Source organism: Rattus norvegicus, chromosome 6, assembly GCF_021556685.1.
Source record: "Rattus norvegicus strain SHRSP/BbbUtx chromosome 6, alternate assembly SHRSP_T2T, whole genome shotgun sequence".
Taxonomy (NCBI): Eukaryota; Metazoa; Chordata; class Mammalia; order Rodentia; family Muridae; genus Rattus; species Rattus norvegicus.
Genome location: NC_141539.1, coordinates 38,034,925 through 38,048,085, shown reverse-complemented (window position 1 = coordinate 38,048,085; position 13,161 = coordinate 38,034,925). Strand labels below are relative to the sequence as shown.

Sequence of the window (13,161 nt, the reverse complement as noted above, 5' to 3'; positions counted from 1 at the left end):
GCATCTAATTGTAGATAGTCTTTTAAAAGAGATACAAGTGGGTTAAACAAGCACGTAGGCAGAAGTAGATGGGAAAACACCTAAACGTAGCTCTTACAGCTGGGAACAGGGAGGTGAGCATAGGCCACCAGAAGGGTAAAATGGGAGAGCCCTGCAACCACCTGGGTCTAAGTAAGGGCATTGTGTTTAGCAAAAAGAGCCAGTCACCATAGCTAGTGTGTATGTATATGTATATACACTGTCTGACAAACCAATCAGCCAGAAGTCAGACTGCTCTCTCTGGAGAACTGCCAGGACTGACTGTTCTCTCAGCTGGGGAACATGAGAAAAGGAAAGAGCATGGAGAAAGGTCCTATAAGTGATAAAATTGTCAACAGTTCAGTCAACACCACTCACAGGTAAGCGTGGCCCACGATAGCTCAAACTCAGCCCAAAAGTCACAAAGTCATAAACTCAGTTAAAGCGTTCTTAATCAGGGCTGCAAAGACGGCTCAGTGGGTAAAGAGCTTGCTGCACAAGCCACAGGACCTGAGTTTGGGTCCCTAGCCACCATAGAAAAAGCAGATGTGATAGTGTTTAAGGAACTGTTAAAATGATGCCCTATTTACTAGAACCAAATTCTTGTTCAAGTCTGTAATAAAATTACAATGTTTCCTTATCTGCAGACACTAACACTGACGGAAATCAAACCACCTACTTGAATGGCTTTACTATAATCAAACACCCCATCCACAGATCCAGAAGGAACATCGTCAACATGATAAATTCTGTTAATAAAAGAAAAAACAGAAGCTTGAAGAAAGAGGGGATTATATTACTTCATAATCTCTACAGCTATGGATTGAATGACTACAGTAAGCATTCTTTTCTACCAGGAAAACCCTGATTTTTTTTTTAAAAGAGTTCTTGATACAGCTGAATCTCATAAAAGCAGAAATTATCCACCAAATATTTAAAGTTATAAAAGTCATCTGTTCACCAAAATCATGCCCCATTATGACCAACCAAGTTACATATTCCCAATAAAGTCCATTAAGCTGTCGGATTTTTGCCTGACTGTTGGTCAAAAGTAACTGTTTGCCTATTAGTTTGCTTGCTTGCTTGCGTGCTTGCAAGAGTCTCTATGTAGCCTGGGTATATCACGAACTCAGAATCCTCCTGCCTCATCCTCCTGTCCGCTGCAACTTCAGGCTTGTGAAGTCATAACTTTATACAGAACTTCCTGTTGTTCACTTAACACAGTTACATAACTACATGTCGAAGCTTCCTTCAGGAGTCCCTCTGTCTTGTCTGAGTGGCAGAGCCCTCTTTATCCCCACTTAGCAGAAACTACTCCAACTCACACTTCCAGAAGCCAGGGCCTTGGAAAGAAGCCACGTGACCAGTTTACCCGGACCTAAAGCCCTCCTCCATACCCGTGTGTAAGGACCTGCATCTCCCCTGGTGACTGATGCTAGGATCACCCCCTAGAAAGACTCCTGTACCACTAGCCTATGGGAGTGAGGCTTCAGTTAGATGCTCGCTTCTTAAGTGAACGACGGCAGTATCAGTGTACCGCTAATATGGGGAGTGGGTCACACAGTCATTTCCTAACCAAATCCCCACAGACGTCCAGCCTTCATCAATATGGAGGTTTTGTTTTGTCTTGTTCTGTTTTGTTTACATCATGCCAACTTTCTTTTATTTTGGTAAATTTAAAAAGATTCAATTAAAGATATTCAAGTTAAATAAAAGTATTTCTGTCAATCAAGGCAATGTATATTTCTCAAGAATGGTGATAGATAATTAACTACATCTGAATTCAATGTGGTATGGTTGTGTTATTAAAAAGGTGTATCAAAAAACATACCTTTCTCTTCCTTCTTTTCGAGACCGTGTGATCTGATTAATTTCCAACGCTGTGAGCTTCTTTGCCACACGATATTGCCAGGTATAAAGCGCTTCCTTTGAAGCTGCTATCACATGGGTCTTGGTCATTGCAACAAACAGTGGCACTGTTAGAAAGAGCAGGAAGGCAGTAAGCTGCCGCACACGGAAAGAACAGGAAGGCAGTAAGCTGGCACACACGGAAAGAACAGGAAGGCAGTAAGCTGGCGCACACGGAAAGAACAGGAAGGCAGTAAGCTGGCGCACATGGAAAGAGCAGGAAGGCAGTAAGCTGGTGCACACGGAAAGAACAGGAAGGCAGTAAGCTGGTGCACACGGAAAGAGCAGGAAGGCAGTAAGCTGGCGCACACACGGAAAGTGCTTCACAGAACTTCAGCACCACTGAGCCCAACTCCTCTTCACCTTAGAAATAATAAAGCCAGTCTTGAAATACGCACGCTCGCTCAAATCAGACAAGAATCTAAAGTCATTATGATCATACAAAAGATACTAAGTAAAATGGACCTGCAATGTCAATGGATCTGCGCTAAAACCTCAGGACTTTTTACAGAGTACTTTGGAGTACGGGGTCAGTGGAAGAGCATTGGCTCAGCAGGTGAGAAGCCACGGACTCAGCACCACAGAAAGGAGGAGGAGCAACCTTGTCAATAATTTATTATTTTATGTGCACTGATTTTTTTTCCTGAGTGTATGTCTGTGTGAGAAGTGTCAGATCCTCTGGAGTTACAACTACATAATTGCTGGGAATTGAACCCAAGTCCTCTGAAAGAGCAGCCAGTGCACTTAACCATTAAGCCATCTCTCCAGCCCCAGAAATAAATCTTTGTGAGCCAGGGTTAGGCAACAGTTGGTGCCTTAGGCATGACACCAAAAATATTCATAAATCATAAAGGAATTAGTGGTTATAAACATACATATGAGAATGTCCAAAAATAATTAACAAAAAAACTTTTAATAAGGCAAAGAATCTAAGTAAATGTTTCTCCAATAAGATACACAAATAACCATGAAAAGATAACCAACATCATTAACCACCAAAAGCTGAAAATCTAAACTACAACTGGCGTATCACATGACCCTCACTAGGACAGCTAGAATTTTAGAAAGTAAGACAAGAATTGGTAAAGGTATAGAGAAAAACTGAAAATGTAAAATACTCTTAAAAAAAACATTCCAAAATTTCCCAAAATGTTGACTGTAGATTACACATTCCCTAGCAACTATGCTCCTAGGTATATGTCTAAGAGAAGCAAACACGCACACAAATTTACACTCGGGTACAAAACAGAGTTCCACATCATGGCCAACACAGAAACAACTCAGATGGCCACCGGCTGATGAAGCCGATCTCTTTCTCCCCTCCCCAGTACCAATTACATCTCAGTCTAAACTTTTATCCTTTTTTCTTGATCTCATTTGTCTTGTATTTCCACTTCACTTAGTTAAAAAGAAAAAAATTCTGCTGGGTTTCATGCTTCTAGGCAGACGTTTAACTGACCGCCTATCGTGCATGCTTTTGTGAAGTAGAGAGTTTCATAACTCCAACTGTGGAGACTAAGCAGTGAAACAATCACGTTAAGATCATAGAATACTAAGCAAGATAAAATTAATTATGCACTTTCAAACAAACTATATAAAAGGCAAGCAGTCCTCCGTAAGGGCACCGCTCCGTTTTCTGAGCTCATGAATAGCTGAACACTGTGAACTGTTTCTGTTTATACACAAAGCCATGAGGCCAGGGTCAGTCAGAGCAGTGGCTTATGGAGCTCTTGTCACTGTCCTAGCCAGGGGCAAATTCTGGCAGCAGGACGCTTAGAAACTGAAGAGTAGAAACTGCCTCTGGCAGCGTGGTGTTAACTGAGTAGACTGACAGCTCAGGAACTCAAATTCGAGGATTTTTATATACTAAATATTTCAATAGAGTTGAGTCGGATTTTTTTCAATTCAGATTTTCAAGGTTTTTCTATTCAAAACAAATCATATACTATTAATGACCTCTAGAGGGCGCACAAAGTCCTCATTGCCTTGCACAAAATCAAAGCCTAGCGAACAGCAGCCAAACCTCCAGTGGGCGCTAAAGCCAGCCAGGCTGTCTTCTCGCTGACTTTTTACTAAATCTAATAAATATTCAGTAAATTCACCATGAATATTTCAATTCTGGTAATTATGTTCTTATTGATTTGACTTCACAAACCTTTACTGCTTCCTGGTAAAATATAAAATTTCCAAAGCATATAAAAGCATTTTCCCAACCAGTGTTTAATTACAATTATGAGTTACAGTCATGTTCTTTTATTCTTTTTTCCACACAATTTATTCTGATCACACTTTCCACTCCCCTATGATCTTTACTCTTAATACTTTATGAATACAAGAATTGATTACTATCCTGATTAATTCAAAATTAAAATGTTACTGGTTCAAAAGTCAAGTCAGGCTTCTGCATTCCAATTGCAAACACTTCCTAATTATGATGTTAACAACTGTGTTTCTCTCTCTGAACCTCAGTTTACCTCTCAATTGAAAATAACAATATCAGCCCTCTAGCGCTGTTGTAAAGATTAAACGAGAAAATAAAGGATAGCACAGTACCTAGAACAGAGTAAATGGTTAATAATTTTAAATGCATGCAAGCACTCTTCTAAACACGTTATGTGTATTAACTTGCAACCACTGTATAAGGCCGACAGTGCTATCATTAGTTAGCAGATTAAAAAAAGCACCCAGGTATGGAGCAGGTATAACTTGTTATACAGCTAGACAGTGGGCAAGTAGGACTTAAACTCAGGTACTCTACCACTCTGGAATCTGTGCCCTGAGTCACTGAAGCAGAATGCTCCTCAATAAACATTAGGATCCATTAGGCATGGTAGTTATTGTTTTTATTTTCGTTTTCTACATGAATTATTATACTGTAACTAAGCACTCCAGTCATTAATCAGAATAAATGTAAAAATATCAGAAAATATTTTCAATTAATATAGTAGCACTCTCAATAAATTCACAAGGGAACATAATGCGATCTGTAAAACTTCTGACGGGTTTTTATTAAAAGACTGAAGTCCAAATAAATTTACAAGAAAAAAAAGGTGAGGTTTCCTGCCACAGTTTAATAGGAGTACGCTATTAGCAAAGGCAACACACGGTTTGACCACAGGGCATGGAAGAAACCACTGGTGATGACCAGGAAGCCTTGCTCCTGCAAGCTTTCACAGGACTAGAAGGTGCTGTATACTGTCTAGTTGCTGCTGAGGGAAAGTCGTCATCCGCCTCACCCAGCTGTGAACCCTGTGAGCTACGCTAATGACTGGCACGGCGACATATACCCATGATGCAATAGTGACACAAATGTTAGGAGGTTAAAAAACTGCTGTCTGATTCGACCGCATGCCTGATCCACAGCGGAAGCACATGCCTGGCACTGAAGATCTGGTTAGGAAGTGTGCAAGCCTAGGGACAGGCCTAATGCTATTAACCTGCTAAATGGACATAATAACAAATGGCTCTCTAAATCCATAGCCATAGAGCACTTATCTTCATACGCATAACAGTTCTCCATCATCAGTTTCTCTGTGCAGTGAACAGAAACTCACAACGAATCAAAATACAAAGAATAAGTGTCCACAAAGGGGCACCAATATCATCCCCAACCCCAACCATAAATGCAACATCAATATAACCTCAGCCCCAAACTCAGGGACCATCAGAGAAGGAGGCAGAAAGATGGTAAAAGCAAGAGGTCAGAAAAGGACCAAAGTACAACAGTGTCTTCAGGCCCATTGCACGCATGACCTTACAAGTAGCTGTGCTTACCTGCATAAGACCTACTCAAGGCCAAGCCAATCAATACTCTAGTGTGGACGGGGAGGGGCTCAGGACCCTGCATTCCTAAGTAAGGAACTACTGATGGTTGATGGCTTCTGTAGGAAGGAGAGTCAGGTGTCTTCGTACAGTAGGTCAACTACTCTAAAGTGGACACCTTCACACCCATGGGTATACAGACAGCACAAGTGGGACTTCATGAGTTATTAAAACAAAGCAAAACAGAAGGATAAAGTTAGGAGGAAGTGAGAACTAGAAGTTATTAGGGCAAGGTGGGAAACTAAATATGATCAAAATATTAAATTCTCAGTTAATTAAAATATATTGAAAGTGAAAATCAACTTTGTTAAAGATTTACTTCTTTTTATGTGTATGGGTGTTTTGCCTGCATGTATGTCTGTCACCATTTACAAGATTGGTGCCCCTGGAGACCAAAAGGGGGCACCAGATCCCCTGGAACTGGAATTACAGATAGTTATGAACTGTCGTGTAGGCGATGGAATTAAACCCAAGCTCCCTAGAAGAGCATCCTGGGTTCTTAACTGCTGAGCCATCTCTCCAGCCCCAAAGATCAAGTTTTAGGAGACAGAACTCCAAGTTTAGCAGAAGGTCAGCCTCCATAAATTAAAGCAGAGCAACATCAAGGAAGACCTCCAACTTCAACTGCAGACTTCAACGTTCATAAAACATGTGTGTGCCAACACACATGAACATGCATATACACAGGCACACACAACATTTATATCCACATGCAATGAATTTCAAACTATGCAGAAAGATTACTGGGGAGAAAATGTAAGAAACTACGCTTCCCTCAAATGAGCCTTAACACTAATAGGCAGTCATTAATAGCCAAGTCAGGATGTAAAATAATTTAAAACAATTTAGGAATTCACGTTTAGGAAAAACCTGCTTGTAATATTTTAATGCTGAGGGCTGGATAAATTCCTGCATCCATAATGGTTCCCCACTTTGCTACTTATTCACTTCTTAGCCCTTTAAAGAGCTGTAAATTGGCATGTTGTCATCAGATCAGCCTTCTCTGGAACACGTGGAACCCATCATTAGAAACCCACCAAAATGACCACTGCACAGGCAGGCTGGTCTTCGGGTCGCTCTGTGCCTTGGTCCCTCTCTCAATGCAATCCTCTCCTTAAATGCCACCAGAGGAAATCTGTGGAGGAACTTCCTTTGTTCTCATTTTTTGAAACAGGGTTTCTCTGTGTAGTCCTGGCTGTCCTGTAACTCAACTGTAGACCAGGCTGGTCTTGAACTCAGAGAGTTCTACCTGCCTCCGCCTCCCAAGTGCTGGGATTAAAGGTGTGCCCCACCACTGCCTGGCACATTCAGTTATTTCTTATAAGACATCCTTACACACCCACATCCATTTATCCCAGACACCAGCACAATACCTGGGGCACATAGCACCCAGCTCAGAAGCAGTTAAGTGCTGCTCAACTGATTGACCAAATCTTATTTATTTATACATCCCATGAGGAAAATCGTGATCTCTTTATCTCCCCTAGGGACTGTTATAGAGTCTGAAATAGTATATTTTTGGTTTGCGAAAGAATCACTTTCAATTTAGATGACATAAATACTGTCCATGCACTCAAGAAATATTTGTCAGACCCAAGCACACTGTTAGGGATTGGGGGTATGAAAGTTAGACAGACAGATCTTTAAGAAGTCAGACAATCCCAGTCAGGAAAGTAGCAGTCAGAAGGCAGAGTGAGAAGCACTTGGGAAGAAGTATACTAAAGTGATCAGGGAGCTGGTGAGGCTGCTCAGTGGTTAAGCACATAGGTTGCGCTTCCTTAGTTCAGTTCCCAACCAGCCACATGGTGGCTCACAACCGATAAAGGATGTGATGTCCTGGCTCCACAGAAGAGCACCTAAAGAGAGCACGGCGTGCTCCTGCCAACCCTGCTCTGTGTAAGCTTCTGTGGGGTTTTACAGAAACTGTCGAGAAGAAAGATGAAGAGCAAAACCAAAATCGGACAATCTACATTAGTGTCTGTCAGACACATTGCTACTGTTTCAGTTTTCCAAGGCTTGAAAGGGGAATTATCTGGGATATATATATATGAAACACAATGTTGAGTCTGCATCTGTCTGCTGTGGGCCAATGGATGAATTGTTGGTTAAAATTTCATCCAGTGAAACTGTAAGTCAGAAAGTTTTAAGACTCAAAAATACAAAGAGATTATTTTCTCAGGTCCTTATCGTTTTATGAAGAAGGATTTACATTTAATTTTATTTTTAAAAACAATCTACCTGGCATGAAAATTACTTTGAGTTTAACCACATGTTATAACCAATGATCCTACATTAAAACTTTGGATATTGAGAGAAAAAAATGTAACAATCTAAAGATTGGCACACCTTAAAGACATAATACTTTGGTTCAGGGAAATGGCTCAGTAGGTAAGGACTCTTGCTATCAAACTTAAAAAACTGAGTTCGAGGAGGGCAGGGCTGAGTTGGATCCCATATAGTAGTTGGAAAAAAATGACTCCTGAAAGTTGTCCTCTGACCTCTACATGTACCCATGCACACACGGGTACACACACACACACACAAACACACACACACACACACACACACACACAATAATGTAATACTTCTAACAATAACAAATATATTCGACCCGCGGATCCCGGCCCGCAGCAGCTCTCTGCCCCCAGACCCTGTGAGAGAGAGACCCAACCGCCTGGTCAGGTGGGCACTCCTGAGACTGCAGAGCGGAAGAGACCACCAACACTGCTCACCCCTGCCCACATCCCTGGCCCAAGAGGAAACTGTATAAGGCCTCTGGGCTCCCGTGGGGGAGGGCCCAGGAGTGGCAGGACCCCTGTGCCTGAGACACCACCAGAACCAGAAGGAAACAGACCGGATAAACAGTTCTCTGCACCCAAATCCCGTGGGAGGGAGAGCTGAACCTTCAGAGAGACAGACAAGCCTGGGAAACCAGAAGAGACTGCTCTCTGCACACACATCTCGGACGCCAGAGGAAAAAGCCAAAGACCATCTGGAACCCTGGTGAACTGAAGCTCCCGGAAACGGCGGCACAGGTCTTCCTGGTTGCTGCCGCTGCAGAGAGCCCGTGGGTAGCACCCCACAAGCGAACTTGAGCCTTGGGACCACAGGTAAGACCAACTTTTCTGCTGCAAGAAAGCTGCCTAGTGAACTCAAGACACATGCCCACAGGAACAGCTGAAGACCTGTAGAGAGGAAAAACCACACGCCGGAAAGCAGAACACTCTGTCCCCATAACTGACTGAAAGAGAGGAAAACAGGTCTACAGCACTCCTGACACACAGGCTTATAGGACAGTCTAGCCACTGTCAGAAATAGCAGAACAAAGTAACACTAGAGATAATCTGATGGCGAGAGGCAAGCGCAGGAACCCAAGCAACAGAAACCAAGACTACGTGGCACCATCGGAGCCCAATTCTCCCATCAAAACAAACATGGAATATCCAAACACACCAGAAAAGCAAGATCTAGTTCCAAAATCATTTTTGATCATGACGCTGGAGGACTTCAAGAAAGACGTGAAGAACTCCCTTAGAGAACAAGTAGAAGCCTACAGAGAGGAATCGCAAAAATGCCTGAAAGAATCGCAAAAATCCCTGAAAGAATTCCAGGAAAACATAAATAAACAAGTAGAAGCCAATAGAGAGGAGACACAAAAATCCCTGAAAGAATTCCAGGAAAACACAATCAAACAGTTGAAGGAATTAAAAATGGAAATAGAAGCAATCAAGAAAGAACACATGGAAACAACCCTGGATATAGAAAACCAAAAGAAGAGACAAGGAGCTGTAGATACGAGCTTCACCAACAGAATACAAGAGATGGAAGAGAGAATCTCAGGAGCAGAAGATTCCATAGAAATCATTGACTCAACTGTCAAAGATAATGTAAAGCGGAAAAAGCTACTGGTCCAAAACATACAGGAAATCCAGGACTCAATGAGAAGATCAAACCTAAGGATAATAGGTATAGAAGAGAGTGAAGACTCCCACCTCAAAGGACCAGTAAATATCTTCAACAAAATCATAGAAGAAAACTTCCCTAACCTAAAAAAAGAGATACCCATAGACATACAAGAAGCCTACAGAACTCCAAATAGATTGGACCAGAAAAGAAACACCTCCCGTCACATAATTGTCAAAACACCAAACGCACAAAATAAAGAAAGAATATTAAAAGCAGTAAGGGAAAAAGGTCAAGTAACATATAAAGGGAGACCTATCAGAATCACACCAGACTTCTCGCCAGAAACTATGAAGGCCAGAAGATCCTGGACTGATGTTATACAGACCCTAAGAGAACACAAATGCCAGCCCAGGTTACTGTATCCAGCAAAACTCTCAATTAACATTGATGGAGAAACCAAGATATTCCATGACAAAACCAAATTTACACAATATCTTTCCACAAATCCAGCACTACAAAGGATAATAAATGGTAAAGCCCAACATAAGGAGGCAAGCTATACCCTAGAAGAAGCAAGAAACTAATCGTCTTGGCAACAAAACAAAGGGAATGAAAGCACACAAACATAACCTCACATCCAAATATGAATATAACGGGAAGCAATAATCACTATTCCTTAATATCTCTCAATATCAATGGCCTCAACTCCCCAATAAAAAGACATAGATTAACAAACTGGATACACAACGAGGACCCTGCATTCTGCTGCCTACAGGAAACACACCTCAGAGACAAAGACAGACACTACCTCAGAGTGAAAGGCTGGAAAACAACTTTCCAAGCAAATGGTCAGAAGAAGCAAGCTGGAGTAGCCATTCTAATATCAAATAAAATTAATTTCCAACTAAAAGTCATCAAAAAAGATAAGGAAGGACACTTCATATTCATCAAAGGAAAAATCCACCAAGATGAACTCTCAATCCTAAATATCTATGCCCCAAATACAAGGGCACCTACATACGTAAAAGAAACCTTACTAAAGCTCAAAGCACACATTGCACCTCACACAATAATAGTGGGAGATTTCAACACACCACTCTCATCAATGGACAGATCATGGAAACAGAAATTAAACAGTGATGTCGACAGACTAAGAGAAGTCATGAGCCAAATGGACTTAACGGATATTTATAGAACATTCTATCCTAAAGCAAAAGGATATACCTTCTTCTCAGCTCCTCATGGTACTTTCTCCAAAATTGACCATACAATTGGTCAAAAAAAGGGCCTCAACAGGTACAGAAAGATAGAAATAATCCCATGCGTGCTATCGGACCACCACGGCCTAAAACTGGTCTTCAATAACAATAAGGGAAGAATGCCCACATATACGTGGAAATTGAACAATGCTCTACTCAATGATAACCTGGTCAAGGAAGAAATAAAGAAAGAAATTAAAAACTTTTTAGAATTTAATGAAAATGAAGATACAACATACCCAAACTTATGGGACACAATGAAAGCTGTGCTAAGAGGAAAACTCATAGCGCTGAGTGCCTGCAGAAAGAAACAGGAAAGAGCATATGTCAGCAGCTTGACAGCACACCTAAAAGCTCTAGAACAAAAAGAAGCAAATACACCCAGGAGGAGTAGAAGGCAGGAAATAATCAAACTCAGAGCTGAAATCAACCAAGTAGAAACAAAAAGGACCATAGAAAGAATCAACAGAACCAAAAGTTGGTTCTTTGAGAAAATCAACAAGATAGATAAACCCTTAGCCAGACTAACGAGAGGACACAGAGAGTGCGTCCAAATTAACAAAATCAGAAATGAAAAGGGAGACATAACTACAGATTCAGAGGAAATTCAAAAAATCATCAGATCTTACTATAAAAACCTATATTCAACAAAACTTGAAAATCTTCAGGAAATGGACAATTTCCTAGACAGATACCAGGTATCGAAGTTAAATCAGGAACAGATAAACCAGTTAAACAACCCCATAACGCCTAAGGAAATAGAAGCAGTCATTAAAGGTCTCCCAACCAAAAAGAGCCCAGGTCCAGACGGGTTTAGTGCAGAATTCTATCAAACCTTCATAGAAGACCTCATACCAATATTATCCAAACTATTCCACAAAATTGAAACAGATGGAGCACTACCAAATTCCTTCTACGAAGCCACAATTACTCTTATACCTAAACCACACAAAGACACAACAAAGAAAGAGAACTTCAGACCAATTTCCCTTATGAATATCGACGCAAAAATACTCAATAAAATTCTGGCAAACCGAATTCAAGAGCACATCAAAACAATCATCCACCATGATCAAGTAGGCTTCATCCCAGGCATGCAAGGATGGTTTAATATACGGAAAACCATCAACGTGATCCATTATATAAACAAACTGAAAGAACAGAACCACATGATCATTTCATTAGATGCTGAGAAAGCATTTGACAAAATTCAACACCCCTTCATGATAAAAGTCCTGGAAAGAATAGGAATTCAAGGCCCATACCTAAACATAGTAAAAGCCATATACAGCAAACCAGTTGCTAACATTAAACTAAATGGAGAGAAACTTGAAGCAATCCCACTAAAATCAGGGACTAGACAAGGCTGCCCACTCTCTCCCTACTTATTCAATATAGTTCTTGAAGTTCTAGCCAGAGCAATCAGACAACAAAAGGAGATCAAGGGGATACAGATCGGAAAAGAAGAGGTCAAAATATCACTATTTGCAGATGACATGATAGTATATTTAAGTGATCCCAAAAGTTCCACCAGAGAACTACTAAAGCTGATAAACAACTTCAGCAAAGTGGCTGGGTATAAAATTAACTCAAATAAATCAGTTGCCTTCCTCTATACAAAAGAGAAACAAGCCGAGAAAGAAATTAGGGAAACGACACCCTTCATAATAGACCCAAATAATATAAAGTACCTCGGTGTGACTTTAACCAAGCAAGTAAAAGATCTGTACAATAAGAACTTCAAGACACTGAGGAAAGAAATTGAAGAAGACCTCAGAAGATGGAAAGATCTCCCATGCTCATGGATTGGCAGGATTAATTTAGTAAAAATGGCCATTTTACCAAAAGCAATCTACAGATTCAATGCAATCCCCATCAAAATACCAATCCAATTCTTCAAAGAGTTAGACAGAACAATTTGCAAATTCATCTGGAATAACAAAAAACCCAGGATAGCTAAAGCTATCCTCAACAATAAAAGGACTTCAGGGGGAATCACTATCCCTGAACTCAAGCAGTATTACAGAGCAATAGTGATAAAAACTGCATGGTATTGGTACAGAGACAGACAGATAGACCAATGGAATAGAATTGAAGACCCAGAAATGAACCCACACACCTATGGTCACTTGATTTTTGACAAAGGAGCCAAAACCATCCAATGGAAAAAAGATAGCATTTTCAGCAAATGGTGCTGGTTCAACTGGAGGGCAACATGTAGAAGAATGCAGATCGATCCATGCTTATC

The 13,161-nt window shown here is 40.9% G+C and overlaps 1 protein-coding gene across 2 annotated transcripts in view; it reads right to left on the bottom strand.

Annotated features, from left to right (window-relative positions):
• Wdr35 (WD repeat domain 35) overlaps positions 1–13,161 on the bottom strand; it is a 59,854-nt gene that overhangs the window by 22,758 nt on the left and 23,935 nt on the right. For both annotated transcript variants that reach the window (XM_087554386.1, NM_001099340.1), the window contains 2 exons: positions 1,850–1,994; positions 698–767 (listed from right to left, as the gene is read on the bottom strand). In XM_087554386.1, the coding sequence (XP_087410512.1) occupies positions 698–767; positions 1,850–1,994 (215 nt within the window). The remainder of the gene's footprint in view (positions 1–697; positions 768–1,849; positions 1,995–13,161) is intronic.